This window comes from Jaculus jaculus, chromosome 1, assembly GCF_020740685.1.
Source record: "Jaculus jaculus isolate mJacJac1 chromosome 1, mJacJac1.mat.Y.cur, whole genome shotgun sequence".
NCBI classification, from domain to species: domain Eukaryota; kingdom Metazoa; phylum Chordata; class Mammalia; order Rodentia; family Dipodidae; genus Jaculus; species Jaculus jaculus.
In genome coordinates, this window is record NC_059102.1 from 299222514 (window position 1) to 299245943 (window position 23430).

The 23430-nt window shown below is 46.2% G+C and overlaps 1 protein-coding gene across 1 annotated transcript in view; it reads right to left on the reverse strand.

Annotated features, from left to right (window-relative positions):
• Tex35 (testis expressed 35) overlaps positions 1 to 23219 on the reverse strand; it is a 39014-nt gene extending 15795 nt beyond the window's left edge. Inside the window, exons 1-9 of the mRNA XM_045143556.1 lie at positions 23181 to 23219; positions 22208 to 22258; positions 21562 to 21630; positions 18616 to 18672; positions 17586 to 17645; positions 12831 to 12892; positions 12121 to 12310; positions 11761 to 11804; positions 4290 to 4395 (exon numbers count right to left, since the gene is read on the reverse strand). Of these exons, the coding sequence (XP_044999491.1) occupies positions 4290 to 4395; positions 11761 to 11804; positions 12121 to 12310; positions 12831 to 12892; positions 17586 to 17645; positions 18616 to 18672; positions 21562 to 21630; positions 22208 to 22258; positions 23181 to 23219 (678 nt within the window). The remainder of the gene's footprint in view (positions 1 to 4289; positions 4396 to 11760; positions 11805 to 12120; positions 12311 to 12830; positions 12893 to 17585; positions 17646 to 18615; positions 18673 to 21561; positions 21631 to 22207; positions 22259 to 23180) is intronic.
• Between the last annotated feature and the right edge of the window lie 211 nt (positions 23220 to 23430).

The following is a 23430-nucleotide window of genomic DNA, read 5'->3' on the forward strand; positions in this document are numbered from 1 at the left end:
GAGAGCCAGACCCCAGACAGCCCGTCTAGTGCCAGAAGGTGCTACATGAGCTACTGGGGAAAAGTGGCCAACATCTGTCTGAGGAAATTGAGGTCTAAGCTACTCAGAAGAAAACAACCCGACATGATGCTCACACAAGTGCAATAGTGGCACACAGCCATGGTGGATAACCACCTGTTCTTGGATTGGCTAACAGATCTGCTCAGTGGAAAGGAACCCATAGCTGGAACTGGGAAACAAGTCAGAATCATATCCTGATAATGAGTTTGTTTTCCACTATCAAGTTCCCACCAATCTTGGGTTACAAGAGGGTCTACATCTATTAAATTCTCTAAACTAACAATGGTTCTCCCATTTAACCTGTGCTGACTTCACTCTCCATTGGAGAGTCTGCTTCTCTTTTCAGATGGAAGCAGAACCTGAGGAGAGAAACAGCTCATCCATACTTTACCAGGGCCCCAGCTGAAACCATACAAGAATTGGGGAAATGAGCAAGAGTGCTGCTTTCTCGGTGAACCTGGTATCAACACAAGGGTGAAGGAGATAGACACTGAGGACACTAAACTCCTACCAAATCAGATATCCAGAGACACAGAGGCTCCTAAGAGCCCATCACTGAAGTACATCTAAAACAAACCCAACATGACTCAGGGAACTTTGCGAGAGAGGGTGGAAGATTGTTAGAGCCACAAGTTGGGACATTATGCACAGAGACATTGCCTCTTCCCCATAACTGGTGGCTACCCCCACAATGCAGGACACACAATCCCCATGGTGATAACTGGCATCCCCAATGAGGAGGATCCCTTTGGGGGGCAGGGATGAAGGTAAGGATTATACTAACATGTGCCATTTACATACTAAGCATGTCCATAACTAAAAATAAATAAATAAATAGAAATATTTTTATTTATTTATTTATTTATTTGAGAAGGAGAAAGAGAGAGAGAGAAGAGGCAGAAAAAGAGGGAACTGACTTGCCAGGGCTGCCAACCATTGCAAACAAACTCCAGATGCATGTATCACCTTGTGCATCTGGCTTACATGGTTACTGGGGAAACTGAACCTGGGTCCTTAGGCTTCACAGGCAAGCACCTTAACTGCTAAGCCATCTCTCCAGCCCGATATATCAATTCTTCTTGATGCCATTAGATATTCAACAATATAAACATTTTTGCATGTGAATGTGTGTGATGCGTGTATGCATGTTCATGTGTGTGAGGGCACATGCGTGTGGGTATGCACGAATGTGAGTGCATGTGGGGACCAATGGTGATCTGTTTCTTCTTGAATCACTGTCCACCTTATTTTGGGGACAGAGTTTCTCACTGAAGTTGGAGCTCACCAATTGGGCTAGACTTGCTAGCTAGCAAGCTCCAGCAATCCTCTGTCTCTGCCTCTCCAGTGCTGGGATTACAGGTATATACCACCATGCCTGCCTTTTACAAGGGTACCTAGGGAAATGAACTCAGGTCCACATGGCAAGCACTTTACTGACTGAATTATCTCCCCAGCATTTTATGTGTTCCATAATTTTACAAACTGGCATTTATTTACATTATTTCTACCTTTCAAATATAGACTATAAATTCTGATAAACCTAGCAAAATCTTGGCACACACTTGTAATTTTTCATGTTTCTAAGGCATCTAATATTTCCAAAATTATCTCTCAAAAGATTGTACTAAATAAACCTCTTCTAGAATTATTCACTTTTGCAAAAACTTATCACCCACAGCCAAACAAAATCCTTTTTGGTTACTTCTTTTATTTAAGAAAAAAAATTTTTTTTGTTCATTTTTCTTTATTTATTTGAGAGTGACAGAGAGAGAGACAGAGAGAGGGAGAGAGAATGGACGTGCCAGGGCTTCCAGCCACTGCAAACGAACTCCAGATGTGTGCGCCCTCTTGTGCATCTGGCTAACATGGGTCCTGGGGAATCAAGCCTCGAACCGGGATCCTTAGGCTTTGCAGGCAAGCACTTAACCGCTAAGCCATCTCTCCAGCCCTGGTTACTACTTTTAAAAGTTTATATCAGGGGCTGGAGAGATGGCTTAGCGGTTAAGGCACTTGCCTGCAAAGCCAAAGGACCCAGCTTTGATTCCCCAGGACCCACATATACCAGATGCACAAGGTGGCACATGCATCTGGAATTTGTTTGCACTGGCTAAAGACCCTGGCATGCCCATTCTCTTCCTCTCTCTCCCTCTTCCTCTCTCAAATAAAAAAAAAATATATAAGTTGATATCAGGAAACAGAGACAATTTTACTGCCTTGCCATTTGAATGCCTTTTGTTTCTTTTTCTTGCCTAATTGCTTTGGATATAATTTGTAGAACTATGCTGAAAGCAGGCACCCTGTCTTATTCCTCATCTTAGAGGAAAAGCCATCCACTTTTCCCCCACTAAGATGACATTAGCTGTAGAATGACTTCATGTACATATATATATATATATATATATATATATATATATATATATATATATATATATATATATATTCTTTATTATGTTAAGGTACATTCTATACCTAACTGACTGAAAGTTTTTTTTTTAGTTATGGAAGGATATTGGATTTTGACAAGTGCTTTTTTTGCATCTATTGAGATGATCGTGTTGTTGCAGAGATAGAGTGGAGAATCAGAAAATTTAATCATGTCAACATGGACTTGGGAATAACTTTCAAAGCCCGAATACTGAGCTCTGACAGCTGGGGGGGGGGGTATAGACAGTATAGCAGGCAGTTTGATATCATCTTGAATTCGTTATACTATTGGAGGGTTACACGTTTCTAAGGATCCATGATTTGGGGGCACAAACAGGAAGTTCCCTAGCAATAAATCAGTGCTAACTAAGTACAGATGTAGAACAGACAGCTGTTTTTTTCAGGGTTATTTGTGTCTATGGCTGCACTAACCAGATACAAGCAGGGTGCAGCTACATAGATGAGGAGACTCGGGGTCAGGCTGTCTCCCTGGTAAAGCTTGTACAATAGAAACTGTGTTTTGGAGGATCATCTGGGCCTGGTTTCTTTGTTAAATTTCTTCTACCACAATGTAAGATTTGTCTTTCGTCACAGAATAGGGGGCAACATTTCTAGATCACCTTTGCACCCCAGGGATGATTCCCAGTTGGTTACGGTGAATGATCCTTATACAATTCTGTTGAATTTGGTTTGCTAGCATTTTGTTGTGGAATTCCACATCCACGTTCATAAGGGACATTGGCCTGTGATTTTCTTTTTGTGCGGTGGGATGTTGCAGTCTGGTTCGCATTGCTAGTAGAAATCACCTAACCAAGAGCAGCTTCTGGGAAAAAGAGGTTTATTTTGACTTACAGGCTCAAGGGGAAGCTCCATGATGACAGGGGAAAACGATGGCATGAGCAGAGGGTGGACATCACCCCCTGGCCAACTTAAGGTGGACCACAGCAACAGGAGGATGTGCCAAACATCATGTCATGGGGAAACTGGCTATAACACCCATAAGCCCACCCCTAACAATACACTCATTCCAGAAGGCCTTAATTCCTAAATATCCATCAGCTGGGAAACTAGCATTTAGAACACCTAAGTTTATTGGGTACACCTGAATCAAACCACAACATGGGACTAGGGTAACGCTGGTCTTGTAAAAACAGTTTAGAATAATTCATTCTTCTTCAGTATTTTGGTATGTGCTGCATTAGTTCTTTAAATGTCTGGTAGAATTCAGCTATAAGGCTATCAGTGTTAAGATGTCAAATGGGCAGGACCTGCTACTATTAACAGCTTCTCCATTCTCAAACTCCTGTGGGCACCATGGCTGGCCTTTCCTGCCCTCTACTGTGGGAGGAGACAGGTGTTTACACTCCCTCCTTAATCTCAATTCTGGAGACTGAACTGAGTCAGGCTGTACTTTGTTTTACTATAGAAATAAATACAATATCCCAGAGTTACTGCAGTCAAAGGCCCATGAGAGCAGTCACCTCTGAAATTCTTAGGGAACGGGAGGTGTGTGGGAGGCTCTAGAGGTGCCTGAGGCCAGTCAGGGTGAGTGGGTAGCCAGTCCATTCCCACAGAAGTGGATACATGCAGGCCTGTTGGGTGTGAGGGGTTGGTTGAGGCTGAGCTTGTGGTCATAGATACTTGAGAAACATCTTCACCCTCTGGGGCTGATCTAGGCTTGTGAGCAAGAGAAAGGCTGTTGTGAGTTGTGCCAGGGCCCACAGCAATGACGGTGAATGAATGACACAGTCTGGCCTCCTCCTGGGCCCAGCCCTCTTCTCCCTAACTGCTCCCAAGTGACTCACCCTCAGGTTTCTCTGGTGATGCCGAGTCAGAGCCTGGGGCAGCAGCACCTGCTGTCTGTGGGTGGGCTCGGTGAGCCAGTTGTTCCTTACTCTGCTGTCATTGCCACTGAGGTGACAAGCATGAGTTGAGGTTACAGAGAACCATCCCTGTCCTGTAGAACAGCCAGTCCTTACCCTGTAACATGCTTATATTGTCCCCTTGTTTGATTGCTTAATATGCATAGTCTTCCTACTTTCAAAACAGCAATAGATCATTTATTTTTCTCTAAATTAGCATAGATTAAAATTCATTTTTCTTGCAAAACTGCCATGACTGCCAAGGAGTTGGGAAGGTAGGACTGTGAATGGAAGGTCTTAGAACCAAGAAAAGGCAGTTCTGAAATCCTCATCATTGTTTCCACAGCAGGGTTGTTATTTTGTCTTTTGTTGTTTTGGTGAAATCCTCACCTCTCAGCTCTGGAGACTATCCAAGTCTTACCACATTCTACTCTAAATTCCCAGGGAAAGAAATCTAACTGGGCAAGTTGGGTTGGCTATCCACCCAGTCCAGTTAGCTGGGTCCTGGATCTATCCAGAAGGGCAGTGTCACGTAGTACAAAGAAGTAGGGAGTGAGCCTGAATAGTCAAGACAGGGACAGTATTTATGAGAGGAGCGATAGGCGATGTGTCATTCTGCTCCAGATGAGGTGACATTGAGACCCACAGGAAAGTCCACACTCATTATCAAAGCTGGCCAACACACCATACCAACAGGAACGACTGACTGTGGCTCCCTGCAGGTCCCTTCCCAAAGGCACACACAGCAGCTGTTGGATAGTCAGGTAAACATGTCCTTTCAACACATACCTCTGTCCTGTTGCTCTTGAGCTGGAAACTGTGGAGCTGGAGTGAGAAAGCGGAAGACAGACCAGTGGATGGGGAGGAGAGCCCCTCCCCATGGTCTCACCCACCTTCTGAGCTTGGGCTGGGCCTCAGCAGCGTCTATGTAGAGAAGACAGTGCCTCAGCTGCCTCTGCTGCTCTGTACCTGAGGGCCGTGAATTCTTACATCTGGCATTGTCTTAGATTGGGAGTAAACATCCTCATTCCCACCAGCCAGTGTGAGCGGAGCACACAAGTGCACGTGCTTCCAGATATGGGCCTGAATGGAATTGGGGTACTTGAACCTCCTCGAGCCTGGAAGGATGCCTGTGGGAGGAGACCCCTGTTGGCATGCTGGCGTTCTGCGGATAAATCCATGCGACTAAGGCCATGGCAGGCAACCCAGGAGTGCAAGAGGAGGTCAAGGGGGCTGACACACAAGCCTCACGGGCAAGGCAGCATTTCTTGAGCACCTGGCGAAGGCAGGTGTGGCCTCCATGCCCAGGAGAGAGGATGACGACATGAGCCCTGCCCTAGAAACTGACCAGCTGAATGGAGAACAGGGACGCGTGCTAGTTAGACAGAGTTATGATGTGGGGAGAGAGTGTCGCCGAGGCCAAGTGAGAAATACAAGTGTTGAGGGCAGCTTAAGGAGGATGGACATTAGCCCATATAATGGAGGCTGGAGAAGGCGATTGGCCAGGGGGTGACGTGAGAGCTCAGCAGTCAGTGGTGAAGAAGCTGGGAATGCTATGCACAGCGTTCCTGGCTGAAGATGCTTCTGGAGTTGAGAGAGTGAGTCAGAAGCTAATGCCCATAATTCAAAGCCAGGTGCCTAGAGCTTGGATTAGGTCTATTTGGGAGTGGTTGCTGAGGGAGGGATGGGCTTTGGCAGTACATATTTGAAATGTTATAAAAATTCCACACAACCAAATGGGTTGGTACCTGTCTACAATATCAGTTCTCAGGAGGAAAAGGCAGAAGGATCAGGAGTTCAAGGCTGGCTTCAACTGCATAGTGAGGTCTAGTCCAGTCTTGGCTACATGAGACTGTCTCAAAAAGTCAGACAACAACAACAAAAAATTTCATGGAATTTGGTGGCTCATTTGATTTAAGGGGGGGGAGAAGAGAGAGAGAATGTATAATTTGAATTAAATGGCGTCAATGTCAGAAATAGGGAGTTTTTTCCACACCTACTCATCCATCCATACAAATAGTGAGTGGAAGAAGTAGAGATAATCAATGAATTACTTGTAGTCTTTTCCCCTGAAGAGTCCATGTTCTCTCTTCTCACCCTCTGCTTCTTTAGGAAAGACCCACACAACCAATGAACAATCCATCAGAGAGAGATCATGGGGCTGGGGGTACAGCTCAGTGGTAGAGCATTTACCTGTCACATAAGAGGCTCTGGGTTTGATCCAAAGCAGGAAAGAGAGAGAGAGAGAGAGAAAGAGAGGGAGAGAGAAAGAGAGAGAGCCTGAATCTGTCAGTCATGGAGGGTTATAAAGAAAGAAAAATTTCATTGCCAGCTCATTTTGGGTTTCATACTTTATCCAAATTCTCAGAAATTTTCAAAATAACCCCAAGAGCTCTGGAAAGGAACGCAGGGCCAGGCTGCTGAGGGTAGGAGAGCTGAGCACTCCAGGTCCCCTCCCGGATGTCTACTCCACGGCACTGGGCTGACAGGTAGACAGATGGGCTGAAAGAACTCCCTGCTGGGGGCTGAGGTCCAGCCCTGGGCTAAAGATCTGCCTGTGCTCTGGCTGTCAGAAAACGAAACAGAACAGGGGCCCCTGTCAGGACGTCAGGCTGAGAGGGACTAGAGGGCCCGACAGGGAACTTTATCTTTGGCTGTGTAGAATTGAGTCCATGGCTCGGGGGGGGTCACCTGCCAGAGACTGTGGTTTGAGACCACTGTTCAAGTTCATTTTTTTAATGGAAATGTTGACATTGGTTCATGTCAAACAAATTTGCATTCCCACCTCAACTAGCTTTGGTCGGAATAATAAGCTGGCAGATGAATGCTAATGAGCGCAGGGATGGGAGAAACAGTTTGCAGTTAATCAAGTTATGATTCTGGACACCTGAATCATTTTTTCTTGATCATGAAGGGCAGGACTACAGGTTGTATTTTAGGGTCACGGGGGCTTTCTCTTTTGTTCTAGATCAGTTTTCTTTCCCCTCATTAATGGATGAGTCTAGAACAGTCTGATTTCTTCCAGAAGGGCCTGTGTCCGGATGATGCTGATGGAGTGCTATATATCCAGTCTCTGAGCTGTGTGTGGATGGTGTGGGGCCTCAGTGTCGAGCAAGACAGAGTTCACTGCTTAGCCTCCCAGCAGACAGAGGTGGCCATATGAGAAACAGCCTGGAGGGTGTCCACAGTAAAGACGGCAGCAGATGGTTTAGTTTGAATGTTTAGCTGCCTCTAAAATGCACATTAAAATTGAATGTCCAAGGGGATGGTATTAGGAGGTTGGGCCTGTGAAGATGATTAATTTGAAGGACAGAGTCCCCATGAATGGAATTGGTGCCCTTGCAAAAGAGATCCAAGAGACCCCTGACACCCTTCACCAACTGAAGATGCAGCAAGAAGGTGTCATCTATGGACCTGGAAATGGGCCCCTCACCAGACATTGAATCTGTGTGTACTTTTCCTGTGGACTCTTCAGCCTGTAGAATTGTCAGAGATCTATTTCTGTTGTTTATAAGCCCTTTAATATGTATTCATCCATATAGAAGGTCAAGACAGTGACAGAGTAACAGAGATTCAGCAGGAAGTGGTTAGGGCTGGCAGAACAGGACTTAAAACAGCCAGGAGTCCAAGGAGACTTGATCCCTAAGCCCCAAAGCAGGAACTTAACAGGACCATGAGACCCGCAGAAGGGTCAGTGGGGTGGGTGGTCAGAGGTGACTGGCCTCCTTTAGAGCAGCTCCTGGAGAAAAGCAGGGCCAAGCAGAAAAGATGCAGACACAGAGGTGCCTTTCAGATGCTCCTCGGGGCCAGGTGCCCCCAGAAGGTGTTCAACAATAAGGCAGGGTAGCTTAGAAGCTGTGCTAACTTGCGTTATTTTTAAAAATATTTTTATTTATTTATTTGAGAGAGAGATACAGAAATAGGCAGGAAGAGAGAGAGAATGGGCATGCTAGGGCCTCCTGCCACTGCACACGAACTCCAGATGTGTGGATCCTGCGGAATTGAACCTGGGTCCGTTGGCTTTGCAGGGAAGCACCTTAACTGCTAAGCCATCTCTCTAGCCCTACTTACATTATTTTTAAAACTATTTCAGGGACTGGGGAGACAGTTCAGTTCACGAAGTGCTTGTCTTGCAAGCATGAACACTTGAATTTGATTCCAAGAACCCAGGTAAAAACCATCAGGCATGGTAGTGGGTTTGTAATCTCAGCTCTGGGAGGAGTTGGGGGGGGGTGGACAGGTCAAGACAGTGGATCTCTGGGCCGGATTGGCTAGACAGACTAGTTTAAATGGGCAGCTTCAGGCCAATGAGAGATCCTGTCCACAAAATATGGATTGCATTCCTGAGGGTGACACCCAAGCTTGTCCTCAGGCCTCCATATACATGGATAGCCATACATCCACATGAACTCACACACACCATTTTAAAAAGGAAGAAATGGAGGGAGGGAGAGAAGAAGGGACGGAAGAAGGAAGGTAGGTATACCATCATTAAAAAAAAATAGAGAAATACTTGCCTGAATAAACCTGAGCCTTGGTCAGACAAAAAAAAAGTAGAGAAATACATAAATTATTGTATATTCTAAATTAAAATTTTTACACTATTACAAAATAGTAACTATTGTGGACTACTACTCTATAGACAACAAAATGCATGGACAAGTTTGAGGAAAATATCTAATATATGATTCCATTTATGGCAAAATAATACACAGTACTAGAGATTAGAATGGGTCTGTTTTAAAAACATCCTTCCAAAAAATAGTGCAGCATTGCCAAGTGTTTGGGTTTGGTAGTTTGGCCAGGGACAGAGTTGGCGAAGTCTAAGTGGTTGACAGAATAATAATGTATTACAAAGAGATCCAGGTTCTAATTCTCTGAACCTGTGACTGTTTTGTTACATGGTTATGAGGCATTTAGGTTGCTAATTAGCTCACCTTTAAAACGAGGAGAACAGTCTGGATTATTATGCAGGTGGGCTCAATGTAATCACTGAGACCTCATGAGGAAGCCGTGACAGAGGAGTTAGTGCATTGGAGAAAGCCGTCTTTTCAGATGGGAGCAGCCATGGGCCCAGGACTCCAGGCAGCTAGTGAGGCCAGAAATGGCATGAGGGGGCGGCAGGTGATTCTCTGCAAGGGCCTCCAGCTGGGCATGGTGGCGCACACCTTTAATCCCAGCACGTGGGAGGCAGAGGTAGGAGGATCACCGTGAGTTCAAGGCCACGCTGAGACTACATAGTGAATTCCAGGTCAGCCTGGGCTAGAATGAGACCCTACCTCAAACAAACAAACCACCAAAAGATGGTGAGCTCTGTGGACACCATGATATTAGCTCAGTGAGATCCAGTCTTGTCGCCCTCAGCCGTTACATTTGTGACATTCTGTTAACCGTAACCATAGGAGACACACCAGGCCTGCTGCGTCCTTCTCCTTTCCCCTCCGATCACTTCTGCTTCCATTGCATTACTGTACTGTGAGTTCTGTACTGACTCTTAGATGCTTTATAATTTTGTTGCGCATGTCTGCTAGCTCTCCTTTGAAACTATGAGTTTCTTAAGCGAGCAGAGCTAGTGTTGGGATTTGGCTTCTGTTATTAAAATGTATATTTGCAGCACCAATTGTACTGCTCATTACTGTGTCACTATTAAGGATGTGACTGATTATTAGACCGTCTGAACGTGGAAACTGTCAACCTCATCAAGAGAAGTAATAAAAGGAAATCGTATGTGATAAGTACAGAATCCCATGCACTCCTCCCTCATCAAACTGAAACCAAAAAATCCCTCCCGTGGCAGGATTGTTTATGAAGTCGCTGCTTTCTTGACATCTTTCCTCTCATTTCAAGCTAGCACAAGTCTCTCTTCCCTCACTTAGGCACAGAATGGACCAAGGCTCATCTCCACGGTATAAACGCCTAAGATCTGTGAAGAGATAGGGCCTCTTTGGAGTGGGGGAAGGACGTGGAAGCCCTTGTCACTACATAGTGAATTCCAGGTCATCCTTGTTGGGATAAAGAAGGTGAACCTTGGGGCTGGGGAGATGGCTCAGCAATTAAGGCACTTGCCTGCAAAGCCTAATGACCTCGGTTCAACTCCCCAGTACCTGCTTAAAGCCCAATGCACAAAGTGGCGCATACATCTGCAGTTCATTTGCAGCAGCTAGAGGCCCTGGTTCACCTATTCTCTCTGTCTGTCTGTCTTCTCTCTCTGCTTGCTAATATATAAATAAAAATATTTAAAAATAAAATCAAATAAAACATGAGCAAAAGTGAGTCCTTAAAGGGAGCAAACTTTAAAAGGAAGAAAGGGGCTGGAGGGATGGCTTAGCTGTTAAGGTGTTTGCCTTCAAAGCCAAAGGCTCCAGGTTCAATTCCCCAGGACCCATGTTAGCCAGATGCATAAGGGGGCACACATGTCTGGAGTTCATTTGCAGTGGCTGAAGGCCCTGGCATGCCCATTCTCTCTCTCTCTCTCTCTTTTTCTGTCAAATAAATAAATATAAATAAAATATTTTTTTAAAAAAGGAGAGAAAAATGTACCTCATTGGAGTCCAAGAAGGGAATTCCTATAAGCAGCAGGGACAAGATCTCGGAGGGGGGTAGTGTTAAGCGGGACCTGAGACCTGGAGGTTCTCTGAATCGACACCCAGGCCACACACACATTACAGAAACTGAGAATGTGGGGGAGGGGGGAGGTAGGACAGCAGGAGTCTGTTCTGAGACTACACAGACGTGGGCTCAGGTTATCTGCAGGGCCTCCCAGCGCTCTGAGCAGGGGACCTATGCAAAGCCGGGTAGAACTGAGAACAGCCGGAGGGAGGGAAGAAAGAAGACCCAGGCAGGGTTAGGATGGAGAACCCACTAACCAATAGGAATAGCTTGCTGATTGAGAACAACAACAACAACAAAGTGATAGCCAGGATATTCACATTTCGGACTAGTATTCCAAATCGTGACACCTCTTTTGGCTTTAAATGAAGACTTTTAATCTCCAGGTGGAGGCCTGGGCAGGGGTGGTGTTTAAGGGGTGGGGGCAACAAGCCTCCGTGCACAGCTCAGGAGAGGGGAGAGGCTGAGCTGGAGCTGCTGGGAGGTTCTGCCGCCGTTCTAGGTGGGAAGGACGTACTCCATCTCATCAGGGTTGAGGTACAGGTAAATCAGAAGGCAGCTCCAGATGCCAAGGGTGAAAAAGGCGCCCAAACCTGGTGTGAAGGTCTCCTGGTAAGTAGGGAGAAAGGTGGGAACCTGGGGCCAGGCCAGGCCTGCGGCTGGAAGGGCATCCTCCCCACCAGAGGGGCTTCTGGGTAGCGGGCACCCGAGTCCTCTTTCCTGGTGCCACGTCCTTTGGGGTGGTTGGGCTAGGTGGCAGAATCCACCAGCAGTCCCTACTCCCTTCTTGTGTGGCTCTACCTACCCCTGATTGTAGTTGGTCTTTAGGGCACACAACAAACATTTCTCCTGCAGAGGACAGAAACGGCACAACAAAGATCATTTTTTCCTGGTCCATGATGGCCAGCCTGCTGGGTACCTCATCGGGCCTTGCTATAGGAAAGGACAGAATGACACCGTGGCAACTGGGGAAGTGGATACATCAAGGATTGATCTACTTGGGAGATGTCAGAGCCTAGAAAGGCAAGGCGGGTAAGGTAAGCTCAGGGAGGCGTCCGACGGCCAACAGCCAGATTGGGGCCAGCCTTCGTTGCAAGAGCTCGGGGCAGTGGGGTTGGGGGGGGGGTGCGCCCAGGGTGCTGGCGGTGGGCAGGGCTTCACTTACACAGCAGTTCCGACACTGGTGAAGGGAATCCATCAGATCCTTTTTTGTTCTCTGTGGCGTCATGATCTTGTGATGAGACAATGGTGCTAGATCGGGTGCATCCATTTTCTCTAGTTCCCGCTGGGGGTCTGTGTCAGCCTTTCCCATCAAACCAAGTTCCTCCTGCTCCTTGGGCTGTCCTTTAAGGGAACTGGGGGAGGGCCAGAGAGAGGCAGAGATTTGGGGGCAACAGTTCCTTTTTTTTTTTTTTTGTAAATTTGCATGTGTGGGGGAGATGAAACTATACCATGGTGCACATGTGTGTGTAAGAGAACAACCTTGGGGTGCTGGGCCTCCCCCTTCACCTCTTTTGAGACAGTCTCTCAGGATCTCTCTTGTTTTGCTGCTGGAAAGACCAGACCAGGTGGCCTGCAAAGCTTTGGGATGCTCCTGAGTCCGCCTCCCATTGCTGCAGGCACATTGGGATGGCAGATGCGGGGCCTACGTGTGTCTGGGTGCTGGGGACACAAACCCCCATTGTCATGTTTGTAGAGAAAATGCTTTTAATGCCCCTGGGAAGACAGTTTCTGCTAGTACATGTGAGGCCATGGAAGACCTTGACTCCAGACCTTTGGGACAGAAGAGCTAAGATAACACCCTGAGCAGTGTGTTCTCTGAGGAGAGGTTGGAGAGTCTTTAGGGGTAAGAGAGACAGTGAGGGCGACACTTACAGCTTTTTGTTCTGAATATTTATTAACACGTCCATCTTCTCATCCATATCCTTCTGCATGTCCTTAGAGAAAATTCAGGATGAGAATAGTTACTCTGAGAAGACTTTTTTAGCTAGGTGTGATGGCACACGCCTTTAATCCCAGCACTTGAGAGGCTGAGGTAGGAGGGTCACTGTGAGTTTGAGGTCACCCTGAGACGACATAGTGAATTCCAGGTCAGCCTGAGCTAGAGCAAGACCCTACCTCAAAAAACCAAACTAATAATAATAATACTTGGGGTGGTGGCACACACCAGTAATCTCCGTTCTAGGGAGACAGGTGGGGCTTATAACCTAACCAAACTAGCCGTAATTGGCAAGCTCCAGGCCGATGACAGGCAGCACCTGAGAAAGGACACCGGGGCTTGTCCTCTGACTGGTGATCCTAAAGATGACACCCAAGATTGTCCTCTGATCTCCCCACACGCATGCATGCCCACACATACGCACATTAAAAATCACTTCTTTTGGGCTGGAGAGATGGCTTAATGGTTAAGGCATTTGCCTGTGAAGCATAAGGACCCTGGTTCGATTCTCCAGGTCCCACGTTAGCCAGATGCACAAAGGGCCACATTCATCTGGAGTTCGTTTGCAGTGGCTGGAGGCCCTGGCATACCCATTCTCTCTCTCCTCTCTGTCTCTAATAAATTAAAAAAATAATAAAATCTTTAAAAAAAAAAACACTTTTGTTGTTCACCTGGAATTAGTGTCAGGCTGGCCTCAAACTCACAGCAGTCCTCCTACCTCAGCCTCTCAAGTGCTGGGATTAATGGCGTGTGCCACTATGCCCAGGTTTGGTGTTTGTTTGTTTTTTTTAATTTATTTTTATTTTTATTTTTGAGAGGGAAAGAAAGAAGCAGAGAGGGAAGGAGAGAATATGGTGTGTCAGGACCTTCAGCGAGCTGTGAACGGACTCTGGATGCATACGTCCCCTTGTAAGCCTGTGCGACAGTGTGTGCCTGCGTCACTGTGCATCTGGCTATGTGGGACCTGGACATTTGAACATGAATTCCTAGACTTTGCAGGCAAGCCCCTTAACTGCTAAGCCATCTCTCCTGCCCTCAAGCATTTTTTAATGTGGATTCTGGGGATCAAACTCAGCCCTCATGCTTGGGTGGCAAGTTCTATACCAAGTGAACTATCTCCTCAGTCTCCAGAAAGGTTTCTTTTTTTAAAATTTATAGTTATTTTCAAGGGGGTAGAGGAGAGAGAGAGTGTGTGTGTGTGAGAGAGAATAGGTGTGCCAAGGCCTCTAGCCACTGCAAATGAACTCCAGATGCATACACTATCTTGTGCATCTGGTTTTCTGTGTACTGGGGATTTGAACTTGGGTCATTAGGCTTTGTAGACAAGCATCTTAACTACTGATCCATCTCTCCAGCCCCAGAGAAGTTTCTTGAGCAACACTTTTAAATGTTACAAAAACTGAATAAGTATATACATCCATAGTATCAAAATATCCTTGAGATTAAAACACCCTACAGGTTTAAACTGTCAAAGTCAAAATGCCCTTTGTTCTGACAAACCTCAGTGTCACTCTAAACAGATCCTGTACCTTCCCCAACTGTCCTTGTCATTGCTGCCTCTTCCTTCTAGTCCTCCAGACTACAGTGTTGGTGTCATCATGGCTGCTTGTCTCTGGAGACTTCATTCTCTATATTAAATCTGTCAGCAAGAGCCATTGTGTTTCCTTCGACACCTTTCGGATGTCCCCTCCTCCCTCCTCCTCCCTCCTCCTCCCTCCAGCCCCTCCAGACCTTGGCCCCAGGCAGGCAGCATCCAGCCTGGTGTTCCTGCCACTCCACTCCTGCTCCTGCCCCCTTCCCAGGCCACCTTGCCAGCAGCTGCGCCCAGCACACTTTTTGATTAAGACTCTCCAGAGGCCTCTGGCTGCTATAACAGAACCAAGCTCCAGCTTGTCTTTCAAAACCTTCGCTGTCCACTGTCCCTGTGCTTCATGCAATTCTGGTTTTCACAGTTTCCCCAGGTGACCCTGCTTCACGGCTGGTCTCCCCACTGACCAGGAAACACAGCCGTCGCGTCTGTCCTGCTTCCTGCTGTGCCCAAGCTGTTCCCTGCCAGAAATAGCTTCCTTTGTGCCTTTCCATGCCCAGAGTACACTAGCAAAACGCTGACAGAGCTTGCATGTTAATACAGAAATAACACATGCGTCTTCATAAAAGATGTTGATAAAATGGGGCAAATATAAAAACCGAATCTTCTCACCTCAGAATAACTGCTTTTGGGCTTTGTGGTACATTTCTCTCTAGTATTTTTTTCTATATATTTACTTGCTTACTTTTTCTTAATTTGTAAGGAGAGAGCGAGAATATAGTCACTTCAAGGCACTTGCCCCTGCAAACGAACTCCAGATGCAAGTCCCACTTTATGCGTCTGGCTTTATGTGGGTACTGGGGACACGCACCCTGGTGTATAAGCTTTGCAATCAAGTGCCTTTGATCACTGAGCCATCTTCCCAGCCCCTTACTTACTTCTTTTCCTGGTTGTATTACTTGGATCTCATTAACATTCTTTCTAACACTATCTTTCATAGGACCCAATATTCATATATGGACATACTGTAATTTATTTATCTGTCCCTCTATTGTTTGAAATTGTGGTTGTTTGCAAATGTTTGTTCTTATAAAAAATCCTATGGTAAAAATGTTTATGCATACTTATGCTGGCACTTGTCAGTATTCTAGGTTAAATTCTAAGATGTAGAAATAAATCAAGTAGTTTTAATATTTTTGATGCCAAGTTTCTAATATTTCAGTTTTGTACAAATTTGCACTCTGGTCAGCAGCATGTTTTATGGACTAAAATCCTTTCAGTCTATATGTACCATATTTGTGGAGATCTTTTCCCAAGTTTGTTTTTGTTAATCCTATATACGGTACTTTTCTGCTATAATTCCTTAAAAAAAACTTATTCAGTTGAATATATCATTTCTTTTCTTTTCTTTTTTTTTTTTTTTTTTGAGAGCGACAGACACAGAGAGAAAGACAGATAGAGGGAGAGAGAGAGAATGGGCATGCCAGGGCTTCCAGCCTCTGCAAACGAACTCCAGACGCGTGCGCCCCCTTGTGCATCTGGCTAACATGGGACCTGGGGAACCGAGCCTTGAACCGGGGTCCTTAGGCCTCACAGGCAAGCGCTTAACCACTAAGCCATCTCTCCAGCCCCGAATATATCATTTCTTAATGGTCTCTCCCATTGTATTTTTTGTTGATAACATATATTTAAATACTAGTTATAACATCTTCTTACTCCTTTTTGTTATTTAATTTCAGTTTATGGACTACACCCATTTATAGTACCACCTGAATTATTTATTCCTAGTATAATAGTCAGGCAGTGTACTTAATATCATGGCATGTCATTTCTTTCTCACCAACATTTAAAAATCACATTTATTATATTGTAATTTTATGGAAATAAGGCTCTCAGTCTTGAGTGTACATTGGAATCTCCTGGGAAAATTTAGAAGCTAAGGTTCTGGACTTCAGCCCCACAAGTTCTGATTTTTATGAGTGGTCATGTCCTCTCAGGTCATTCTAATGTCCAGCCAAGGCTGATTAGTGCTGCTAAAGTGCTTAGGACCATGTTGGCATCCAAAGGCACATCTCAGGGTCACTTATGGAGTAGCCAGGTGTGATGGCAAATGCCTGACCACCCAGCACTAGGGAGGTTGAGGCAGGAGAACTGAGAGCTTGAGGCCAGCCTGTGTTTCCCAGCAAGACCCCGTCAGAAAAATAAAAATTCTTTTAAAATCATCTATGAAGCTTTAAGCAACTGTATTCTGGACACGGGAGATTTTTATCCTGTTCCTCTAGGCTGGAGGGGTTCTGAGTGTTGGACTTTTAATAAATATTTTTCTTTATTTATTTGAGAGAGAGAGAATGGTCGCGCCAGAGCCTCCAGCCACTGCAAATGAACTCCAGATGCGTGTGCCCCCTTGTGCATCTGGCTTACTTGGGTCCTGGGGAATCGAACCTGGGTCCTTTGGCTTTGCAGGCAAGTGCTTTAACCCCTAAACCATCTCTCTAGTCCCAATGCTGGACTTTTAGCATCCTCCAGAGCACATCTCTGGCCAGCCAAGTGGTCACAAGGCTACCTGTTCCCATTCCTGAATGCGCCTGCTTGTCCTTAAGTGCCCTGATTGGACAGCTGTGGCTTTGCCATGAAGGGTGATTGCCTGGTAAAGCCAGTGTCCGCTTCCAGCTCTGGAGGCTTCTGTAGCTGTGTGCTTGCGCCTGCTTGTGCTTCTGCATCAGCAGTCCCCACATTTCCACTGGGGACTTGGCCCAAGTTCAAGGCCCATCTCAACATGAGCCTGGGCTCCTCTGTCTTTGTTCATGTCACAGGCAAGTCATTCTTGAGCTTGCTAAAGTTTGTGAACCACAGGTCTACAATCCGAATTCTACTAGTTTTGTTTTGAGTTAAAAAGGAATGTCATTGGGCCTTCAATTAGATTTGCATTAAGCTTCCAACATAGTCATCAAGGCTTAAGACTTGCTTTCTCTCCAAGAACTTCTCTGGTTACTTCAGCCCACACTCATTACTCATGCTCCAAACCCTCGATTATCAGATCGCCTGCAATGTAGCTTGCTGTTCTTTCTAGGGGTTTATAAACACCTTGAAGGCAGGGCTTGGCATCTCATTCATGCTTTCTCGTTTAACACTGGCCCACGGAAGGTATCCAGTGAAAGCTTACCTTCATAATTTCCACGAATTCATGAAGTTTATCAAAATCCTTGTCCATTATTTCCTTTATCTAATTAGGAAAGATAAGCATAATTTGACAATGCATATCACATGTTATTAGAGTCAGTTGCAGGATCTTCTGGGCGTTTAAAGCAAAGGGTAACAACTGTGTTTGGGAATCTATGAAGGCGGGCTAGGGAGATGGCTCAGTGGTTAAAAGCACTTGCTGCTCAAGCCAGACGATTGGAGTTGTATCCCCAGAACCCATGTAAAGGCAGATGCACAGTGGTGCACACATCTGTAGTCCCAATGCGCCTTCAGCAATGGTGGGTGTAGGCAGGAGAATCCCAAAGCTTACAAGCTGGTTAGTCTGGCCTTCACAGTGACAAAAAAATAACACAGACCCTGTCACAAACAAGGTGGAAGGAAAGGAATAACACCCCAAGGTTGTCCTCTGACCTCTGCGCACACACGGCATGCACATGCTGTACACACATCGTCATCATCACAATGACTATTACTGTTACTATTATTATGATTGTTGTAGAGTCTGTGGGGGACTAGAGTTCATGTACTGTCTCAGCACCCCACCACCAGCCTTGGCATGACTTTCATATGCAGCTCTTTGAGTGATGCCTTCTGCCTTCATTCCCCCATTCCTCCATTTGGCAGGTGTATTATAAAAACCAGCAACGCAGCTTGCTCAGGGGCGATGCATAAGGAGGGTACACCCAGTCCCTGGAGGCCCCAAATTCCAAGTCATCCTCTCTCACTCAGCTTTAATGCTGAGATTACATCACCCCAACTGTGTAAAGCCTTTGGGAGTCTTCATCACGTGAGGATTGGGCTTAGGCAGGAACCAAGTAAGAAATGAATATTCTCTGCAGCCCAGCACTTAAACCCTCCCGGGACTACAGGTGAGTTAGCTTGATTGCTTCTTCCATGCGATTCTGGATTTCCTTTACTACCCACAATTAGGAATTGCATTGTTCTGGAAGGTATGCTTTGCCTCCACATTACGCAAACCTTTATCCGGTTACCTGTTTAATCTCCTCCATTTTCTCTTTGAGTTCTTCCCTCACCTCCCTGAGTTCATTCTGAGAAAATAAAATGGGTGAGAAACGTGTGAAGAAGTCTCTGAATGGGAGAGCGTAGTGTTGACCTTCTCATTGCTGGGACAAAACACCCAAACGGAAGGAAGGAAGAATTTCTGCCTATAGTTTTTGTTTGTTTTGATTTTGTTCATTGAAGTAGAGTCTCACTCTAGCCCAGGCTGACCTAGAATTCACTATGTAGTCTCAGGGTGGCCTTGAACTCACAGCGGTCCTCTTACCTCTGCCTCTAGAGTGCTGGGATTAAAGTGTGCACCACCACACCTGGCTATGCCTGTAGTAATTTTTTTTTTTTTTTTTTTTTTTTGAGAGAGAGGAAAAGAAGCAGAGAAATAGGGAGAGAGAGAGAATGGGCCCAATAGGGCCTCCAGCCACTGCAAACAAACTCTAGATGCATGTGACCCCTTGTGCATCTGGCTAACATGGGTCCTGAGGAATCGAACCAATGTCCTTTGGCTTTGCAGGCAAGCACCTTAACCACTGAGCCATCTCTCCAGCCTGTAGTTTTGAGGGGAGTTTCATCATGGTGCAAAGCATAGCAGAACAAACTGACTGCCACATCTTGTCACATCAGCTGAGAGGGAGCAGCAAGAGCGAGCTACTGAACACCCAGTGGGGCTGGACTAACAATCTCAAAACCTGGCCCCAGTGACACACCTCCTCCAGCAAGGCTCCATCTCTGAAAGGCTCCACCAGCTGGAGACAAAGTATGAGGCGCAGTCTCAAGCACAGGAGGATACAGGGAACAGTTTACATTCAAACCACCACAAAGGGGAGCAGGAGGAAAGGGCTGATCCTGGGCCACTGGAAAAGAGGACCAGGAAAAAAAAAAAAGACAATGAAAGTCAGGCAGGGTGTCACAGGCCTTTAATCCCAGCTCTCAGGATCACTGTGAGTTCAAGCCCACTCCAAGACTACATAATGAATTCCAGGTCAGCCTGGGCTAGAGCAAGACTCTACCTCAATGGGCTCAGGAGACCTACAGACATTGTGAGTTTCCTGATGGGACACACTGAAAAAAATACACCCACAAGTTATTGGAAGGCTTGCCTGAATGCTCAGCCAGAATCTAAAAATAGCAGACAAATCCAAATTAGGAGTCATTTTATAAAATAAATGATCTGTCATCTTTAAAACTGCCAATGTTCTAAAAGACAAAAGTTGAAAACCCATTCCACATTAAAGGAAAGAAAAGAGGCATGGCATGTTAGAGGCAACATGTGACCAGGAATTAGATCTGGGACCAGAAAATACTGTTGTGAAAAATATTGATGAGCCAGGCGTGGTGGTGCATACCTTTAATCTCAGCACTTGGGAGGCAGAAGTAGGAGGATCGCTATGAATATGAAGCCAACCTGAGACTACATAGTGAATTCTAGGTCAGCCTGGGCTAGAGTGAAACCCTACCTCGAAAAGAAAAATATTAATGAGGTAGTGAAATTAGAATAAGGGTTTTGTTAGTTTCTTGGTTTTAATAATTATATAGTGAATATGTAAGTGAATGGTCCTGTTTTTAGAAAACACTAAAGGTCTGGAGAAAACTTACTCTCAACTGGTTCAAAAACTGTCTGCAGTCATCTTTGGTATCTATGGAGGCCTGGTGCAGACCCTCCGGGATATACTGGAAGGAGAGACGGGAAAGGCGGGTGCAGTCATGAGGCACACCCCATGCTCAGAAAAGGATAGCTTGTGTACTAGGAAGTAATACACAGTGGCTCCTCGGTATTTTTGAGGGACTGGTTGCAGAATCCCAGTAGATATCCAAATTTTCTCATGCTTGCATTCCCTACACCTCATGGGGTTATTTGCATGTCACCTGTGTACATCCTCCCATGCCCTTTAAATCATCTCTGGACTACTTCCAAAACCTAATGCCTTGTAAATGCTAGGTAAAGGATCATTCGACTGTATTATTATTCAGGAAATGATGACAGAGAAATGTCTATATATGTCCAGTACAGACACAATGTTTTTCCAAATATTTTCAACCCAACACAATGCTAGTTGAATTAAAGAGGTGGGTAGAACTCAGACATAAAAGGGTGTGTGTGTGTGTGTGTGTGTGTGTTTGTGTGTGTGTAAAGAAAAAGCTAAACAGCAACAGGATAAAGCCACCATGATAACATGCTAATATTTAGGGACTCTGAGGGAAGGGTCTATTAGAATTTCTTATCTCATTTTTTATAACTTTTTTTAAAATATTTTTTTCAATTATTTATTTATTTATTTATTTATTTAGAGCGACAGACACAGAGAAAGAGACAGATAGAGGGAGAGAGAGAGAGAGAATGGGCGTGCCAGGCTGGAGAGCCTCTGCAAGCAAACTCCAGACACATGTGCCCCCTTGTGCATCTGGCTAACGTGGGACCTGGGGAACTGAGCCTCGAACCAGGGTCCTTGGGCTTCACAGGCAAGCGCTTAACCGCTAAGCCATCTCTCCAGCAATTTTATAACTTTTATGTAAGTCAGTGTTTCAAAATAAAATGTTGAAAACATGATTAAGACTGAATGAAATCTAGGGCTGGAGAGATGGCTTAATGGTTAAGGCGCTTGCTTGTGAAGCCTAAAGACCCAGGTTCGATTTCCCAGAACCCACGAAAGCCAGATGCACATGGTGACGCATGCATCTGGAATTTGTTTGCAGGGGCTGGAGGCCCCGACACACCCATTATTTCTCTCTATTTCTCCCTCATGCCATCCCTCTCTCTCTTTAAAATAAATTTTAAAGAATGAATGAAATCAAAATACTAGACATGTCAGCAAGTATGACCACTCAGAAGTTAGCTGACCTTCCAACTCTCTACCATGCACTTATGCCAACCCTCTACCTCCCGCCGCACCCCAGCCCCGGCCATCTGGGCTCTGCTCTCTTACCTTAAGCTCCTGTGTGGTCCCTTTCTTAATGAACGGCCCTTCATATTTAACTCCTTTGTAATCATATGTCTGCGGATTGAAACAGAAAAAGTGGAAATTGCACAACCAGCAGAGAGAAACGCTGGGTTTCTGTCCTTCCCTGGGGACAGGACTCAAGAAAAGCTGGTACAAAAGTCCCCTTCATCCTTCTCTTCCCTCGTCCCACGCCCCTCCTGGCCCACCGGGCCTCCGCTCTCTGCCGCTTGCACAGCCAGGCCTCTCCGTATTCGCTCCTTCCTCCCTCTGTCTAGAAGCCTTCGTTATCATTCTCCTACCTTACCCAATCTCTTGTCTTGGGGTTCTGGCTCCCAGAAAAGGCCTTTCACAACCACCCCATCTAATGTAACTATTCAGTTCTGCCTCCCAATCTTCATTCTCTGCATTGTAAAAACTCACTACTATATTTTCCATGATGTTTATGCATCTGATTAGTTAGTAATGTGAAGGTCTGTGAGAGAGAGCAAGGAATGTGTCTCTCTCTCATCCTGTCTCCAAACACCCTGGACAGTCTTTGGCCACCAGGAACAGTAAATGGGCCCTAACTCCAAGTCATTTCCCCATGGAACTCAGGCCTGGCTGCTGGCATGGCCTTGAACATGCTTCTTACTTGGGTTGAATCTGGCTTCGGTTCCTGGCAGACTGTCTTATAGTTCTTGTTCTGTAGAGGGAGAAGGCCAAGGTGTAACTGGCCAGGCATCAGGACTGGGGGAACAGAACACCAACCCCGGCAACAGGACGGCCGGCAGCCCTGCCTGTCCGCTGCGCTTGAGTCCAGGCTCACGTGGTCCCTGGCACTGGGTCTACTCCTGACCACTGTGCCGTGGGCATTATCTTTTTCTCTTGAGCGTGCACATGCTCATTCTGCAAGCATCTGACTCTGGGGAAGCCTGGGGGAGGGGGGGCTGTTAGGGAGTCGCTCTGGGGACAGACCCACGTTCTGTTCTCAGCTGTCTTCTCTTCTGGCTGTGTTGACTTGGGTAAATTAGTTAGACCTGAGCCTCCACTTATTTGCATAATGGGGTTAATAACCCAGCAAAGCTATTTTTTTTTATAAAGGTCTATTTTACTTTTATTTATTTATTTGAGAGGGGAGAGGAAGGAAGACAGAATGGGCACGCCAGGGCTTCCAGCCACCGCAAAGGAACTCCAGACAAATGCTCCACCTTGTGCATCTGGCTTACGTGGGTCTTGGGGAATTGAACCGTGATCCTTTGGCTTTGCAGGCAAACACCTTAACCACTAAACCATTCCTCTAGCCCATCGAGGCTATTTTGAGCCTTAGACCTGACAGGTGGGATCCTGAGGCAGTCATAGAGAATAGGGAGTATGACAGGGAGGGTCTGGCTAGAGTCCTCCTTCCTTCCCACCCCAAAGCCAGGAACTCTTTCTGTCCCCTCCCAGGCTGAGGCCGCCTTCTGCTCTAAACAGAGAAAGAGGAAGTGAAGATTCACAGGAGCATTCTCAGCCTGCCCCAGCCCCATCCTCACCCCATCCCCACTCAGTAGGAGCTCAGCCACCCCCACCCCCACCACCCCCACCACCCCCACCCCCGCCACTGCCCAGCAACAGAACTCCTTTACCAGGTTTGTTTTCTTCAATTCTGCCCTCTTGGTCGACATGGTGGAGGAGGCCAGGGTGTTCTTCAACTTCCCAACCTCCCCACAAGAGCCCCCTGGGACCAAGCCACTGTCCTATGTAACTTACAGGCCTGCGGAAGGGTAGGGTGACCACCTCTTTGTGTGCGGAACAGCTGAGGTCACAATGCCAGGACTCACGTGTAGGCCTGGAGCCTTACTGCAGCTCTGGGCCTGGCTGCCGAGGCCTCTGAAA